The sequence below is a fragment of the Battus philenor genome, unplaced genomic scaffold (assembly GCF_028537555.1).
Source record: "Battus philenor isolate CCGP_79_NKW_IND1 unplaced genomic scaffold, ilBatPhil1.0.hap1 SCAF_13, whole genome shotgun sequence".
NCBI lineage: Eukaryota > Metazoa > Arthropoda > Insecta > Lepidoptera > Papilionidae > Battus > Battus philenor.
Window position 1 is genome coordinate 3,235,618 of NW_027181675.1, and position 18,517 is coordinate 3,254,134.

Here is an 18,517-nt window from a genome sequence, read left to right on the forward strand (position 1 = left end):
ATCCTTAAAGACGTGACTATTCATTTATTCATATAACTTAATTTGGTAGAACCTAGAACCAAATTAAGCTCACCTATGATATTGTTGAAGTGGCATTGGGCGGACACATCGCTCGTGCAACTAATGGCCGTTGGGACTGAAAGATTCTCGAGTGGAGACAGGCTAGGACTAGACTGGCCTCAATAGGCTCTCCACTAGGTAGACCAGAGACATAGGAAAGTTGCTGAATGCCGGCAACGCAGGACCGGTTATCGCAGCGATCTTTAGGGGAAACCTATACTATGCAGTAGGCATCAGCTGAAAGGAAGAAAGAAAAAGATGATATTCCTTGTTAAGATCGTATGAAGACGCTGGTTGTAGGTCGTTTCCAGCCGGTATTATTGGAAATCTATAACGCAGGATTATGTTCAGCAGTAGACTTAAATGCTCCAGCTTAAATAATGATGTGGGCTTGGATTCAAAAATAAATTTAAGACTCCATCAATCGAGCCCTGAGCTGAGTAAAGTCTACAACAAATTCCGTTATTTTTCTTTGTGATAACTTTAGTAAATATATCTAATATATAAAATTTTCGTGTCTCGGTGTTCGAACTTGAACTCCTCTGAAACGGCTTGACTGATTTTTACTAAATTTAATATGCGTATTCAGTAGATCTGTGAATCGGCTACTATCTATTTTCTATACCCCTAAGTGATAAAGGTTGTTCACACTTAAAAAAAAAATATATTTTTCTGACGAAATTTTTCGTTTTTATTTTTTATGATACAGCATACAAGAATACATACAACCATAAATTTTCACCCCTCTACGATCAACCCTAATTTTTTATTTGTAAATTAAAATTTCAATTTTTTTTTGCAAAACAACGTTTGCGGGATCAGCTAGTATCCTATAAAATACTTCAAAAAAGTAATATACAATAGTAAGATATGGAAACAATTGCTTATGTCGGTGAGAATGAACAAATCTCTACCTAATCGTCCTTGTAATAGTTTATACCACCTTTATACATCTGCTTATCATTGGATATACGTATATTTTATTTTACCTATATAGGATATGTATTATAATATGTAGTCATCTGTATGATATTCGTATAAATGATGACAGCTGTCAGAAAATTATATCTTACTATTACTATTACTACTGATTTTTTTTTTATTTTACTTCAGAATACGTTATACTCAATTCATTTGTACGTAGAAATGATATATCATTATAATTAGAAATGGGTGTAAAATCTTTAAAGGGATATATATATATAGTTCATTAATCAACAAAAAGTTTTTACAACTAATTCCAATAACCCTATATTATTAAGAAATAATGAACAAGTAAAAATAGTTCATTTTTATTTTCAGCAGACCATTGAAGGCGCCACATCGTCTGGATAATTTTAAATATTAGTTTCGTAACGTTTTATTGCTAAACACATAAAAATATAAATTAAATACATCTCAGCTAATTGTCGCTGTACTGTGTGCGTCGAGATATACCGATGTAGTAATTTGTCTGACCTTTATAATCCCAAATAAATTAATTTGTGCCATTATATTTCGTTAAAAACATTTACGGTTAAAACATAGATAATTAATAAATGCCTCTTTGCGTGTAGATTAAATAATAAAAACTTTTATCAACTTACTTAATCAGTAATCACTGTATTGTATAATTGCTTGCATAAAACATAACCTAACAAATATAAGAAACGGGCGGGTTTCTATGTAGAGTCTATCTTTATAAAATTAGATTTAAGCAGAGGTTATTCTTATATAAATAACCTTATAATATAAGTGATTCATATTATACAAATGTTAATTATTTTATTAATTTTTTAAATATTTTTCTTTGACTAAGACATGTCTATATATTATCTGTAGTTATTCCATTATGTGATATTCCATTGATTTAAATTATTGTATTGTAAATATTACATAATGTAGCAGTTATATTGTAAATATGAGTAAAAATGCTGAGCAGACTATAATAAAATTTTACGCTTACTTAGAAAACTATAAATTAATTACGTATTTAAAAATAAAATATTTCTGTATTCGAGGGCAATGAATACAGAAATATTAAACACGTGCATGTTACGAATACATAGAGATAATTTATTAAACTTTTTTAGATGTTTAAATAAATAACCAAATAGTAGTAAATGTAGCAATAATATACTTTTTAACAAATAATAACATTGTAATCAACGTAGACATCTTTTTGTGATTAGTATAAGCAATATTCATATAATATAGTATCTTTATAAATTATACATTTTAATAACATCGAAAGCACTTGAAGTACATATGAGTAAGTAACTCAAAATAGCATGCTATTGTAACGAAAAATCTTACATGCCTATCTAAAATGCTTTCGTATATCTATTTATATTATTGGTACAACTGATTAAAACATATATATTATACTTATATATCTCGTTAATAATCGTACCTATATATTTAAATTCTTAAGTGAAATATTAAACTCTAGAAATGTATTGTTAAAATCATTGTAGAACAAACGTTTGATGCATATATACACGTATATTATATGTTGTGTTAGTGGATATAAATGTTTTTATAAAAAAAAAATGAAAAACGTTCATATATCCATCTTATTTTTTTGTTGACTGTACGTCACGGTTGTTTGTTAGACTAAGTTGTTGTTGTTGCAGAAAAACATGTATCCCATAGAAGTGTGCTGAGTGTAGAATAAACATACAAATGTCTAGCAGAGCCCTGTGTCAGCCATCACACGTCTCTCTAGACATTTGATGACGAAGTTGTTGTTTTTATTTTAAACACTTTTAAACTCTTGTTAGGATAAATCTGTAATAAAATATATTCTTTGATAAACACGCGGTCCGCGAGTCGCTTGCTGCTCGTTATACACATACATTATATATGTTATGCGGCCTGTCTAACATTTCCAAAATTGAATTTATTTTATCTACTTTCTCCCGTCAATATATTGTTATGTAATTAATTTTACCTACCATTTTATTTCCCATAATTAAACTAGATAATTTTTAAAAGTTGCGCACGTTAAACCGCCATGAATTCAAAGAATTCCTGAAAGATCTAGAAACTTAATATGGCGACGTGGTTCTTAAACCAAAAAACAGTTTATAGAGGTGCAATGCTAAACAAAGTATACAACTTAAATAACGAAATACAATTGTTCTCTGTTCTCTAGCAGAATAATGTGTTTCACTTTCCACATTTATAAAAAGGAAACATTAATACTTAAAAATAAATCTCTCTTATTAAACATCGACTCAGTAAATCTATTAAAAAATATACTTTACTCAATAAACACCGAAAATTTGTATAAATGTTAAGTGAGCCCTGAGGATTTTCCGCTTTTGACGAAAAATAAAAAGCTAATGACGTCATTGTTCGTAGGTACGTAAGTTTGCGAACGATTATTTTCAGCCATGAAATTAATTAAAAATGACCACCGATCAAGACTTTTTCAGCAAATCCAGCTTATATTGATCGGCTTGTATATAAAAAATTTCCAACTCATTGCCAAAATTCTTATGAAAATTTTCAAATAAATTCGGTTTTCTGTTTTTTGTTTGTTCGTTTTCATTTTGCATTAAAATATGTATATGAAACCTTTACTTTTTATTTTGTGTTTTTCAAATCTAATGCTTATTATAAGTAAAGTTTTATGACCTGTAAGTGTAATTTCATGTACGATCCGCCAAATTTTTTTAAAATTTAAACTGGCCTATTGATTAAAAAGGTTGCTTAGCCCTGCTTTAGATTTACAAAATAAAATTATACAAATTACATTTATATAGGTCTTTATTACATCGCCATCTATACAATCTATGTATAAAAGCTATATATTATTATGTTTTCATTAATGATAGTTGGAGTTTGAAAGGCATCAAAACCAATATAATGAGCGTCGTACTAAACTTATCTGAGCATGGGCTAGACTGAGTTTCAGTCCAATGCTGAACTTAACTCGATTATCTCGTCTTTTTTTAATAAATAAAAATAAATACCTTAAGTTGATTCATATATAATATAGGTTATATATTTATACATTTTTTTACTTACGACAAAATCAAATACATTGTAACCATTTTTTTATATCGGAATTATACAACCTAATTACAAGACTTACCATTTTATTACTATGTACAAAATGTTATTTTAACGATTCAAATCGAAATCGATATTGAACGCTGACAGTAATGACACCGACGCGCGTGAAGGACGCTTCAATCTCAACTGTCAACATGACGTCACTGGAACAGATTAATAACGAACGAAAAGCACTTCATTACACAAACAATTATACATTTTTTTTTGTATTTCATTTATTATTATAAAACTGGTAATTTCTTTGAACATATTAGAAGAATAACTATAATAAAGATTTAACATAACGTCAAAAGTTATTCCTTTCTTTTTAGATCATCGTCATGTCAGCGGTTTGACATCCACATTGCTACGATGACCGGTCTTACACTGCCGAATCCGACAACTTCCTGCGATGTTTTATGAAAGCTTTTTTTAAACAAATTCAAAAGTAAACTTTTAAATTTTGTACAGTTATATAAAATAATAATACATAGATAATTTATAATCTTTTTGTCATATGTATCCTATCGTGAGTGGTACAGGCTGCTTTTACGTGGTGGTAGTAACGAGGGGAGCAGAGCTAGAGCTTCGGTAGCTTCTCAATATCTTCGACAGCGCTTTGACAGTTTTCTTTGCTGTCAAGAGTAAGTTAAATACGAATGACAGAAGCACTTTTTCTTTTTTTTTGTAATGGTGTCACTTTATGCAGCCACAGATGCATTCGATTTCTTTTTGTAGAGAGGCCTTAGTCCAAAAAGGTTAACAACCTACTTGCTAAACGAATTATAGTCCAATATTTTAACTCGAATCTTGTAAGAAAAGCAGCTAAAGAGACGCAAGCATGCGCAAACATTCCATTATAAGAATCATTTATAGTGAGAAATTAAATAATAATTTATTGATAGTAATAATATTAATTAACACCTATATATATGTTCTCACGACAATGGAAGGAGATTCTAATTTGATAGAAACTACAATTAAATTGAGCTCTGTTGTGATAACGTTATTCAGTTGAAAGCTAAGAGGTTACAAAAGCCTAGCGTACACATTCAGGCGGAATTTCTTTGTGACAACTTTTACAAAAATCATTTATAAACTGTTTAGAACAATTATTAAGAAATCGTTAACAAATTATAAAGAATTTTTGGGACAGTCCAAATGAACTCGATATTTAAATTTCGGTGAAAAGTTTGACATAAAGGCCACCGCATATCAATGTACTTCACAGAAGAAGAAAAAACTTAATCAAACATATCCTGAACAATATATATAGACATATCATACATAAACGTCACACAAAAGTCATAGCCTTCCAGTTCAATCATGAATAACATTTGACAAGAAAACCGCTAACAAAAAACCAGCAAAAGATAAAACAAAACAAAATTCCTTGTGTACCGCAATGCGCGTTGTCCTCTAAAGAAAATGTACCGGTTGGAGAGAGTTGGACAAGAGACTTGCCACAGGCGAAAGCATGGGGGCCCCGTCTGTAAGCTGTTATACACTTTACGTGAGTATTTGCAAACCTGCATTCACTAATATTTCCAATAGGCTTTTTTATAATCACACCTACCTGGTCGATTTTCTGCTGCTACGAAAGTAACGTATGAATCATTGCTAAAGTTTCTTCCGATTCTTTCGGCGCTAATTCTTTTCAAAGTATTAGCTTCGTAAGTGCTATCAGCAATCTCATAATAATTACCAATTTAGCTGAAGCGTCCAACGACCTCTCATTCCATCAACAAAACATGATTTAACTCGTACGTGAAAGAACTTTCGAGTTTCCTGTAAATAAGACTAAGCGAATGCCAGTTTAAACCCAAGTGAAGCTGTGTAAATGCCAACGGCTTTATAGTATTTACCAAAGAAAAAATATTTGGAATGGCATTCGCATTGAATTTTTACTCGACTTTCGGCAATAGAAAGAAATGTTTCGACGTCAATGGATTGCGTGCGGGTGTCGGTTCGCGGAGAGTCCGAGGCAACGACAGTCAGGCGTGTTGTCTGCTTCAAGCTACTCCATATGTGAGCAAGTATGTTAGTTTCCGTTATAAATAGCGCTCTATCGTCTATTACATCGCTGCTGGTACAAAACCATACAGTTCACTACTATTGATTAGTAGTTGAAGTGATAATGGGTAGGTTACGTAACGTGCAGAACAAACGACCACTCTTCTTTTCTGTTCTGTTCTGGAGTAGAGAACATGGATCAGCAAGCTCAGTCTAAGATGTCCACGTAGAACAACCATGTTAAAGGCGTCGGAAAACGCATGATGAATGCCGCTTCCGGTTCTATTGGAAATTTAAGGCGGAGACCTATGCCCAATCGTGGACTGATATGTATTGGTGTCTTTCGCAAGGAACTCAATCTATACAACAACTTAGTTGACTTCTATCGTCAAGCAGAAAAATAAGTTCACGAATGAGTTGAGAAACGTTTTTATATATAGCTAATGTCGTGTAATTGACGATGCCTCAAAATGGTCAACGAAAAAGCGTTGTTTAAAGTTAGTATTACCTGTTATAAAGTAAATCACATGATCATAATATATAACTAGTAAGCCGGTTAATTCTGCAATGTTGTTATAATAAGATAAATCTCACACTAATTTAGAACAAATTGAACAGTACAATACAATATCCAGTAAATATAATAAAGGTAAAAAACTGATAATACAATAGGAGATGGAACGAAATTAATTAGGCAGACATTTTAGAACATTACAACGAAAGTGACGTACGGAATCAACAAACATTTAAGTATTACTACTGAATTTAAAATAAAATTTTAATTTGTACTTTTGTAAAATGATATCTGGATAAAGAAGATCCGCAAAAGAATCAAAGCCAGCGATCATTGTGGCTATCTTGGGTATGACCTGTGTCTTGCAGTGATGATGGCAGTAGTAATCCTCGTGTGATTGCTAATGATATGCGTTGATGAGCGAGTCTCTCAGCAGGATCTGTCCGCACGCCAAGCGCACACGTTGGCGAAGTGGCTGAGCTGCAACGGCGAGGCCTGGGGGATGGGCCCCACGGCGGTGTTCGCCAGCGCCGCGGCCCTGTTCCTCTACAACGAGCTTCGGGCGACCATCCACACTGGCGGCGTTCAGGTGCAGTCCACACTACTCGAGAATACGTTGATAGTAAGTATGCAAAAATGATATCAAAGTAAATAGATTCAGTATACATCTTTACTTATAGGTATAAAAACTTTAAAGAGGTGAATGTATTCTCTCACATGCCAACAAAAACATTTACGCCTATTTCCAGTCAAACTGTATAAAGAGACTGCACTGAAAAATGTATTTTTTATTTTTTATTAAAATCTAGAAATCGAGCCGTATTAAAACATGTACTTATGCTAAACTTTTAAGATACCGTTTGAGATGTGTTACGTATAGCAACTTGTTATAAGAATGAGTAATGTTTAAGTATGTAGTATCATTATTATACTTTTAAACAAATATTTTCTTTACAGATCATTCTGGAAATCATTCTGGATACACTATTTTTTTTTAATTGGCAAATATTTTGTGTCAATCGGAAAAAATAGAGATTTTTTTAAAGAAATTCCATTTTGAATATGATTTCTCTTTCTTGCTTCGAAATAGTTTGTGAACCATGACACCATGTTTCCCAAATTATTTAATATATTAAAAATATCTGAGTAATGATCATAATTAATATTTAAATTTAATGATACCAAAATGTTTTTTTCTAGTCAACGATGATGCTAGGCATGCTGGCGTTAATGGTCCACCTCTGGGTGTGTTCCATGCGGTTTTTCCTGTACTATTTGGACACTTTAATTAGAGATGTAAGTACTCTGTTGTTAGCCTTATGTTCCTATAGTGAGGATAATTCCGTATCTAGTACAAATGGTATATGTGACATCTTACGTATTTTGAATCAAAGGAAATGCCTTTTTTTACATTACAAAGATTTCATTCACCGTTTATATTACAGTACGCCATTTATATTTAAGCAAACTTAAAGGGCACACCTGCGGCCAATTAAAGCGACGATCCTATGTCATAATCCTTAACCGCATGGCTAACACTGCCAATAATATAAGGTTAGTTGTCTTACGTAAGAATAACGGGGATATCCCCGGTCTCCCGCTTCGGTGAAATGAAACTAGGATAGTAGATTATGTCTTGTATAATGTTACACGTAGCGAATGTTGAATAAATCCACAATAAAATCGAACAGCTCGATATTTACAATGCGGGTCGGGTGTTTTAAAGTAGCGGGCGCAGAAGTCACTTCAGTGACGTTTAGTTTTGCGTTCGGGAACGTTAAATGTTAAGTGGGCACGAGAGTAGCCACAGAAGTAAATAAATATAACTATCTATAATTATAACGTAATTCTTTAAAATTATAATATAGTCTTTTACTTATTTATTGATTGATTATTTTTTATTGTCTTCTGTAATATAATATTATTAGTAAGTTATAGAAATCGAGTGAAGAAAATTACATGGAAATATTAAATGACACCGGTCCGTGCAGTATAGTTAGTTTCTTTGATTATCTAATAAATTATAAAATAAACTATCTGATAGACATTTATAAGCTGTAAATATCTTTAAAGTTTCCCTAGTCAAGAGTTCTTATGATTTTAAACTTTATAGATGGCCTGTTGTGTTGCCAAACTAAAGGCCTTACGCAAAGTGACAATTATAACTCGTATAGTGAAGTCTGTCCTATAGATAATATTTATATATAGTGCGCGAAAGTGCTAGACACTTTACCGGATGCGTTGAGTGGTAAGACAGGGAGATCGGCTTATGTACATGCGCTCTTGAATCGTAGATCATACTAACACTATATGTAGTAAGATACCACCGGATTAGAATGTTGATTTGTTGAGAAAAAACTAAACTGAACAGTTTCACTTTTAAATTAAATTAAAAATTTATTTTTCAAATGTTTTATAATGTTAATTATGCAAATGAATCAACAAACCAAGTTATACACATTTCAATCTTTATAATGAAGATTTATTTAATGATATACATTTATTTTAGGTTTAAAACTAAGAAACGGAAGATCTAAGACATGAATGCATAAACCGCGACCCGCCGGTCGAATACTGGTGGCCCGCCGACAGCAAAAATAATACTCTCGTACAATGGAAAAATGTTGAATACGAATTATTATCAATTCTTTATTGTCTTTAATTACCTATACTTCTGGCGGCCGGCCCGCCATCAGTTCATGATTTGCCCGAGTGGCCCCTAGTCGTAATAAGTCTATGCAACCATGATCTAAGATCTATAGTGGAACTTTATCATATTGCTCTACTTTTGTCTGCCTCCGCCGTCTGCCACTCACGTACCTTCGAAAATTACTAACATTTACATTTAGCAAAGTTGTGAAACTGAATTTCTATAGGCGTTATATACTTACTTATGTAGAGTCCCAGCGTCTTACTGGAGATGACTACGGTGGGTCTACTCGGCGGGGAGGTGGAGCTAGTTCCCCTGGGCCCCCTGACTCGCTTTCTGCGCCAGCAGCAACCTCAGATCCACATCACCATTTGCTGGTTCCTCTCACTTTGTTACGCGGATTACGTGAGGAAGAACTATTCGCAGAGGTTCAACTTGCCTTATTTGGAGCAGTGGTTTGTATGAAAGAATTTTTTAGCTATTTAATTTTTTTTACTGTGAATACATGAATATTTATGGTTATTTCACATCAGGCAAGAAGAAATACAGGAGCGCGCAGCGATGGGCGTGAACAAGACAATAAAGAAGTTTCAGAACGTCGTAGCAGCCGTGCAAGAACGTATCCGCGGCCATGAGCTACCGCCACAGCCTAGTGCAGTAGCACAAACGTAATTATAACGTTTACGTTACTAACCTATTTATATGACTATTATGATTTGTATATATTTTATTTTATTTATAAATATGTCAACAACTTAACACTTATGTTATATTAACAATCAATCTACATCATTATTTACTACTATAGTTATAGGGTGTAAATAATAGGCGAAGTGTTACGTTGGAATTATTTATTTATTTCAATAAAGAAAACACTCGCACTCTACATAACGCCGCTCTTCGAGAAAGTGTGTCACTTATTAACTACGGACTAATATTCCTAATGACCAATCATAGAACCATAGACACCCACTACAAGGAATGGCCCTGCTCCAATGATATCTATATAGGGATATACAATAATCGCATCGCTCGGCAGGCGGGTTGGCGATGGTAGTGAAGTATTATGGTATGTAGAAAACGCTGCTGCCCATCCTCTGGAGTCCTGTTTGTGAGCAGTAGCAATCCTATATAATTAATGCACGAAGTGTGAATTATATAATATTTTATTACGGAAATTGGACCAGCCACCCGTGATCGCAAGTCTCAATACTCTACCGCTCGCGTACCACTGCTCGTATATGTTAGTAGTTACGCTGAGATGTCCTTTTGAATCGGATCTGTTAGATGGGTCCTTACCAGACTTTTAATATTAACATAAATAATCCGCTAATCGTAGCTTTAGGAATTCTGTTGCTTCCTAGAGTGACAGCATGCTGTCGAGGAGGCCGGCGTCCTCGGTGGACATCAGGGAGCTCGCCAACCGGATCACGAGTCAGTCCCGCACCGTCGGGGGCGGGCGAGCCAGCGACACCGACCTCGTCCGCAAAAAGCCTGCTCACCACACCGTCAGCTTCCTGGTCAAAACCGGCGACACCACCGCCGAAGCAATTGAGAAACTGAAGAACTTTATAAGTGTAAGTACAAAAAACTGTATCTTTTTTAATTAGTTGCGTTTAATGAAAATAAAAGTAAATAATTTTTGTATTAACCTTAGTCATATTAAATCTTCCATTGTTCCCCAGTAAAATATAAAAATTCAAATTAAAAATTCTATATTCAAATGAGGATGAATTATATCTCAATTGATGTCTAGTTAAGTCTATTATTACCTACTCGCATGACAAATGCATCAAAATTATATAACAAGCTGATTATAATTTATAGAGCTAACTTTATTGTTCTTTGATACACATCGATATTTTTTTGTATTTGTATCAACTATGTACCGTCTAATATCTACTTAAGAAAAGGACCAATATTTACCCACTTCCGCACATGTAGTCGTAGTCGTGCAACGAAGTGCGTCGCCCGCCAGACCGCTGATAAATGCGCATGCGGCAAACAATGCGAATTACACAAATACCACTATTAAATCACTCAACACGTGTTTCACCCCTCCACGGAGCATCTTCAGGAGTTATGTTGCACCGATTAGTGCCAAACACAGAGTCAATAAAAATAATAATCAAAGTGATATCTACTTCATGGAACTTTTCTCAAAGAGAAGCAATTTTTACAAGAACAGCTATTTACTGTAGCACAAACGTTGTATCGACATCGCAAAACTATCCCTTAAATAAATAAGACACTACTATCACAATATACGTTTAAAGTAACAATAGTCAGTCTCTATGTTCAGTGCTTTTAAAATCAAAATGCTTGTATATTGAATAAAAAATATCGATTTTCTGTCTAAGGCCTGTTTTAAAATTCTGTCTCGATACCATAGTGCGTAATAAATAGAAAGACTAAACGAAATGTTTTTGGATCGCATTGTAGATTACACTATAGTATAATTATATTTTATCTTGTATTCCAGGCCACCAGATGTTCCTGTATGAATAGCAAGCAAACACACCCATTCGAAGATGCAACCGTTCAGGACTTGATACGTTAATAAAAATATTTACAGTGAAAATAAATAAACTTATTTGCATATATTTATTTCTGTTTTTAACCTTTTAAGTGCCACGAGGACCGCCGGCTACCTCACGATACCCAACAATAGGTGCCGTGAGGGCCGCCGGCTACCTCACGATCCCAACAAAAGGTGCCGTGAGGGCCGCCGGCTACCTCACAATTTTTCATCTGTACATCTAAGGAATATTTTTTTCCGACCCTCCGGTAATTATTAGCTTCATTAGGCACCTAGCAACTGGATCACGGGATGGTATACGATTTGCAGCCTGTTTTAGAAGCAGTTACCATGGGTGCCAATGAGACCGCGGGCGGCCTCACTTTTTATATAAAATTTACATTAGAATATGTATATAGAAACCTTTCTTTATATTGAATTCACAATTTATTCATATATCAAAGCTGGCTTTGAAAACCTATCGTGTTTTCCGTGTTACAAAAACGTGACCCGCCGGCGACCTCATGGCACACCGAGTACTCTGTTGCCTTTAAGTGCCATGAAGGTCGCCGGCGGTCTCAGTACATAATGATATACATAATGTGTTATATTCATTCATAGAATGTAAAGATCCCAAATTTTCACATAAGGAAAGCCTACACTTGATATTTCCATTTGGCACTCGGGGAAGTCATGGCCAAAACAGCTTAGCAGTTAGAAAGTATAATTTATACTTACACCGTCTTCTCTAATGTACTTAGTACTTGGAATGGAGATGGTTCTCTATTCTATCTAAACACTGCAGGCTTTTCCATACGAAATGTATTTTCAAAATGCTATTATTGCTAATAACACACGTCTATTATAAACCTGCGGAAATAATAAAGGGTTTGAACAAGTGACGTATCAAGAGCTCGTTTTGACGAGGATTGTTAACGTGGTGTCCTGATGTGGTGACGTTACTCGAAGTGCGTTATCTGTTGCGATGGCTTTCTTGACAGATACGCATGAACAAAAGGATTGTGCCTTTTCGCTTCAAATGTACAGTCGATTGGAAATCGCGGGATAATTGGGAGACTGTATGTAGCTTTTGGTATGGTAGCAATTAAACAACTTGTTTAATTAGTGTCCACACTTTATCACAAAGGCAAAACTTACTCCTCAATAAAAATAAGGTTAATATTCTTCCATATAAATAACTTAATGTGTAAAATTTGCTCGCACGATTGTAAAATGTGGCAGAAAAATGAGAAAATTAATTTTTGTCATTTATTGTTTAAACACTAAATTTTCGACAAGGATAGTAATAAATAAGAAATACTTGTACAAATGTCTAGAAAGCATGTCTGTCTGTAGAGAGAATGATATAGTAGGAATATATTCATGACTTCTATAGTAGTATCGCGGCTCTAAGTCAAATTCCCAAGTACAATAATAATGCAAAATTTAAAAAATAATTAGTCACTATCATGTCATTTTAACAGAACCCGTCAATTGAGGCAGTTTAATTCGGAAGCATGTCACCATGCGAATCAAAATTATGAGTTACCACACGCCGTGAGAGGTCACAAATGAACAAATAGTTTTATGATACAACGTCATTCGAATTTCTGGGATGTGGAGACATTTATGGAGCTTCTTGACTGTTGAAAGTTACGAGGTGAGTTTTAAGTATACGTTGGCATTTGCATGAGATTTGAAGAGCTTGAGAATATTGAAGTCGTAGGAAATCGATCTAGCCCCTCTCCCTGATTTATAATTAAACCAGTAGGAAGCTGCCTGTATCCAGTTACTTCAAACTACCTTAACAAGACCGTTCACCAAGTGGGTGGACGTCCTTCGTTATGATTGCCGACCATTGTTACTTCAGCTGCAAATTCAACTTACCAATTCGCTGGGCTATGGCGGTTAATTTCGTTTATTTACGGATATCCTCATTACTGATTGGGTTTTTTAACCACCAACCAACTTATGCTACCGATATGTTGCTTTGTCTTATTTACTTTTCAGTTTGCAATTATGTAACTATTATGGTAGTTGATATTTATTTGCTTTATTTTTGAGCTGGACAACGGTCGTCGGTTTATTGGCGTAAAAGCCGTTTTTGAAGGTACCGCAAGAAAAAAAATCCTGTGGTTTGAGATTTAGGCTCCGCGAAAGGCATGGAACGTTCAATCGACGCAGTATCAATTTTCCACTAAATATTTCGTTTGCAACTTCTAAAGACTCATCGTATGTATATCCTATTACCACGTCAACTTATTGGAACCAGGTCCTACTGTTATAGGCTTCAATATGAAGTGGAAGTTGCATAACATTAAGTAAGAAAAGGACCAATATCGAGCCATTTCCGCATATGCAGCGGCAGCCGTGCAACGAAATGCACCGCTCGCCAGCCCGCTGATAAATGCGTATGCGGCAAACAATGCGAATCACACAACCGCCACCACCAAATTACTCAACACGTGCTTCACCCCTCCACGGGGCATCCTCAGGAGCCATGTCACACCGATTAATGCCAAACACACTCTGTGTTAGGTAACGCCTGATTAAATATTGCATAATATTTGTAGCGATCAGATATTGAAATTAGCTCGCCTTTCTGGCAAAAGCTATATAGTTATAGATTAAACAAAGCGTGAATAGATTTTTTTTTAAATTCCAGCTAGTAGAATGGGCGAAATGCGGCGACAATTATGTGTCCACGATCCCCACCATGCTGTGGGCGCTCGGAGCTTCCGCGTTCGCGCATCGACTACTCGTTTCCATGTTCCGTAGATTTGTGTTTAGACGAGTCGCAGTATGGGAACAAATTTTACAAGTGAGTTTATGATACAACAATATAACTGAAGAAATAAGTGTAAAGACAGTTAACGTAGTTTCGAAAACTACTGTTAAGGAACTCCAACTGATGAAATTTTACATTCCGCGCTGATTCATCGAACTTCATCATCATGATTTTAGCCAGACGTCTTCCGGACATGCCACAACCATATTTCTAATGAAACAAGTTTCAAGCGATATTAGTAACCAAATCTTGTAATTGGCGAACAAAATTAAGAAATATAACTATTAACGATTTAAGACAGAATGTATCATCATCGTCATTTCGGCAGGTCCCCCACTGCTGGACATAAGACTCCCCAATAGATTTTCAATAGGTCCTCATGAGTAAGCGGCTTTCATCTAGTATCTTATTGAATGGATTATATAGGGTAATAAATTTCAAACACTTTTCTAATAATGATAGACTAAATAACGTCTTTTCTAATGGATTGTGCCTCCTCGACCTCCACACCCAGCACGAATAAGACCTTCACGTGGAACATGACCCAACCGTCGAATATTACACCGGAAACAAAACTGTCGACTCGCAGCTGCACACGATTTGTTGGCACTAATAACGACGTTAGCGCTGCACTTCCCCCGTCTAACGGTTACAGAAGAATTTGAATTTTGAAATTCGAATTCTGCTACCGGACGCCTTGTAGTGAATATTAAATATTACGCACAATATTCAAATCTTCTCCAAAAATATGGTATAAAGTACACATGTAATTACTGTAAATATGCGAAGGTTATTTATGAATATTATTTTACAGCACCTCCTGTTCGTCTGGATGGTAATGTACAGCCTGCACTTCTGGCACGTCTTGGTGAGCCTCATCAAAATGTTCATCGAGTATTACGACGAGGATGTAAGATATACTTCATTTTCAACGTTGTAAAAAATATTTTAGGTATAGATAAACGAAAGTAACAAATATAATCTAGCAGATTTGCGAATGAGCAGTGATAGCACGGCAGTAGAGGTGTGAGACTTCCCTGTGCAGTTTAGATTCCGGGGATACAGTCTTCTGTCTATCTATAGGCATTAATTATATAGGATTTCCACTGCTCACTGCGTACTATAATACAACACAGTGATCACCAACCCGCCTGTCAAGTGTGGCGTTTATGGTGAATCCCCCTTATATAGATCTTTTGAGGCCGTTTATGCCTTGTAATTGCCGTCAAAGGGTTGTAACGACGAAGATTGGATTAACTAATTGAAGTAGCAGGGAGAAGCCACATTATGCGCACAACAGATGACCGCTGGAGCCTTAAGGTTCTGAAGTGAAGACCATAGATCTGCAAGTTTAGCGTACAACGTAAAACCTCGAAAGTTGACAGACGACCTGGTAAAAGTCGACGGACCACGCTGGATATGGAGAACTTTCAACTAATCCTTTTAGAAATCTATATAGAAGGCCTATCATAATAGGCTCGGCAACGTTGCAAAACGACTATATTGCTTGTCGAAAGCTGTATATAAAAAAAAAGAAATTAAACATATTCGCTATTTTAAATTTTTAATGAGAAGAGATTCAAATGGTATCTTAATTTTAAAAATTTTCTTTAGTTGCTTAAATTATTAAAAAAAATTGCTATATATTGTAAATGCTTTACTAATACTCAATTAAATATCAATAATTACTATTTAAATAACATTACAATGTAACAGGGCGAAGTATTGTTAGATGAAGACAAATTGGCAAGCATCGGTATAATGCAACAATGGGTCATTTGGTTGTGCGGGGCAACACCTTTGGCGGTCTACATGTACACCAGACCGAGGCCTTCAGCTCCACCTCTTATGATATGGTAAATTATTTTTAATTACAGTTACATCAATGTTACAACTCGGGTGTTTATGTTTATTTAATATAATATATATAAACGTATATAAAATAGCGTTATGTAGGAATAAGTTATTTTAGATAGAATTTGAAATAATATATTAAAGTCAAAATCGTCGCTATGTGTTGCGTATGACATACTGGCTCTAAATTAGGATATATATGTGGTCTAGATTAAATAATAATACAGGTCTGATTGGTTATACGAGTAAAAACTACAAAAAAATAAATGTACAGATCATTTGTCAGCAAAAAGGTAAAAACACCTATTTGTAATCACCTGTATTATCACTAAAACTTAATTGGAATGCGGCCAATAACTTCTGGCAGTATAGTCTGCAAGAGCAGATAATAATAATCAATTTTAATATGAACTAAATTCGAAATCAGAAAGCACTATTTCTTACTATATCATCATTACGTTTTCAATAATATCTAAAGCCGTTGATTTTTAAAAAGGGTGTAACCCTTTTAAAATTTTTAAAGCAATAATAAATCACCTGAATAGTGCAGAATGTATCGTATTTTAGCTATATTCAGAATAATTTATTAGTAACGTATAATACCACATTATTGACACTTAATTTTAATTCTTGTTTCAAGTAAAGTAAAATGCAGTATAAAATTAAATTCAAATATTATAATGCTATGTTCGAAATTTAACAAAAATTATAATATTCCTTTAAGATGAACTTGTATCAGTATTATTCTAAATAATTCTTTATAGTTAAAGATCTAAATAATTACAATATTTTTAATTATTTTATTTATGAACTGTACAAAACTAAAAATCTTTCCATTGTTTTTTTACATTCATTTAATAATAATAATTTCAGGTCAGTATTTAAACTCAATTTAGGGAATTATTAAGTTATTTTAAATTAAATTATGACCCAAAGAGAAATGTAATAACATTAGATATTATTTATAGTTAACAATTTTGATGAATTTATTGCAAAAATAATTTAATTTGTAATAAAAATTAACAAGACAATACAAGTTTAAATCTTGGCTGTATGAAATATGCTGCTTTGACTTTGCGAATACATTAAAAAAACAATGAACGTATAGATAATAAATACCTTTTTTTTTTTCAAGGATTACAACAAGCCCTTGGCAACGGCGAGAAATGGGTCCCTACGGATATTACTTAAACCGGCCATTTTCTACTTTACAATCATTCACGAACTTGTCACTCCAAGAACGAACTCTGACATTACGCCGTGCTGTCAGCGATTCGAAAATAATTATAAAAGAACCGCCAAAGAAAAGAAGATATCCAAAATCAATTTAAAATTTATTAAAACTATCAATATATTATTTTACTAAAATGTTTTAGTTATTTTATTTATTACTAAAAATAAAAAAAATACAATGAATTTAACAAGGGAAATCAAAATTTTAAAATCTGTAAAACATTAAAATTGATCGTCACAATTGATTTATAAGTTTTTTAAAAATATATAGTGTATTATTAGCTTTATGTTATAATGTTTTTTTTTTCTATCTAGCAACCTTATTCTATTATTATAGTTGAACAATAGATGTCACTAGGGACAAAATTAGATCATGCTATTGAAATTTACACAAATAAGTATATAAAGCGGGACAATGACAGCGGCTGCATACTAACCTTGCGTAGGGTGTACCGTGATCACGAAGGCGGTTGCCCCGGGCCGGCTCCAACCATTGCACTGCGGTTGGGTGTAGCTAGTCTGTGACTATCTCAAATTGGGATACGTCGTACGTGTAATTTTTGGTAGTGGGACTTGCGTACTGCGCGGTCCTTTTATCCTTACGATTAACCTAATTATTATGCAATGTCGATTATTCAACTGACAAGTTTAAAAATAAGCAAAATATGTCAATCAAATTTTGTTCGAACATAAAACGATTCATTTTATAAACTATACGTAATTGACGTTTTGATGAATCCATATTTATTAAATATTACAAAATTGTATTTTAATGTTAGAAAAAGTAATGCATTACTTTTAAAATATTGTTATAATGATATTTCAGTTTAATTACATCAGCGGTAC

At 34.0% G+C, this 18,517-nt stretch overlaps 2 protein-coding genes and 1 non-coding gene across 3 annotated transcripts; all 3 read left to right on the forward strand.

The window, feature by feature from the left end:
• Positions 1-5,444: 5,444 nt before the first annotated feature.
• On the forward strand, positions 5,445-11,849 carry LOC137933555 (uncharacterized). The gene is made up of 7 exons (XM_068777517.1): positions 5,445-5,614; positions 7,065-7,250; positions 7,829-7,924; positions 9,528-9,733; positions 9,812-9,946; positions 10,645-10,855; positions 11,761-11,849. The coding sequence occupies exons 1-7, from the start codon at positions 5,579-5,581 to the stop codon at positions 11,836-11,838; spliced, it is 948 nt and encodes a 315-aa protein (XP_068633618.1). The 5' UTR covers positions 5,445-5,578; the 3' UTR covers positions 11,839-11,849.
• A 2,707-nt stretch (positions 11,850-14,556) lies between these two features.
• Positions 14,557-17,776, forward strand: LOC137933576 (uncharacterized). The gene is made up of 4 exons (XM_068777576.1): positions 14,557-14,617; positions 15,399-15,494; positions 16,301-16,440; positions 17,574-17,776. Exons 1-4 carry the CDS (start codon positions 14,564-14,566, stop codon positions 17,767-17,769), a joined length of 486 nt encoding a protein of 161 aa, XP_068633677.1. The 5' UTR covers positions 14,557-14,563; the 3' UTR covers positions 17,770-17,776.
• A 324-nt stretch (positions 17,777-18,100) lies between these two features.
• LOC137933629 (U1 spliceosomal RNA) lies at positions 18,101-18,264 on the forward strand. The gene has a single exon (XR_011109132.1). It is a non-coding gene; the product is annotated as a U1 spliceosomal RNA (small nuclear RNA).
• The last annotated feature ends 253 nt before the right edge of the window (positions 18,265-18,517 follow it).

Coding starts and splice junctions, on each gene's coding strand:
- LOC137933555 (XM_068777517.1), top strand. CDS start 5,579: ATGGGGGCCCCGTCTGTAAGCTGTTATACACTTTAC. Junction 5,615..7,064: donor TAAGCTGTTATACACTTTAC/GTGAGTATTTGC, acceptor GTCTCTCAGCAG/GATCTGTCCGCACGCCAAGC. Junction 9,734..9,811: donor TTGCCTTATTTGGAGCAGTG/GTTTGTATGAAA, acceptor ATTTCACATCAG/GCAAGAAGAAATACAGGAGC.
- LOC137933576 (XM_068777576.1), top strand. CDS start 14,564: ATGTTCCGTAGATTTGTGTTTAGACGAGTCGCAGTATGGGAACAAATT. Junction 14,618..15,398: donor TATGGGAACAAATTTTACAA/GTGAGTTTATGA, acceptor ATTATTTTACAG/CACCTCCTGTTCGTCTGGAT. Junction 16,441..17,573: donor GCTCCACCTCTTATGATATG/GTAAATTATTTT, acceptor TTTTTTTTCAAG/GATTACAACAAGCCCTTGGC.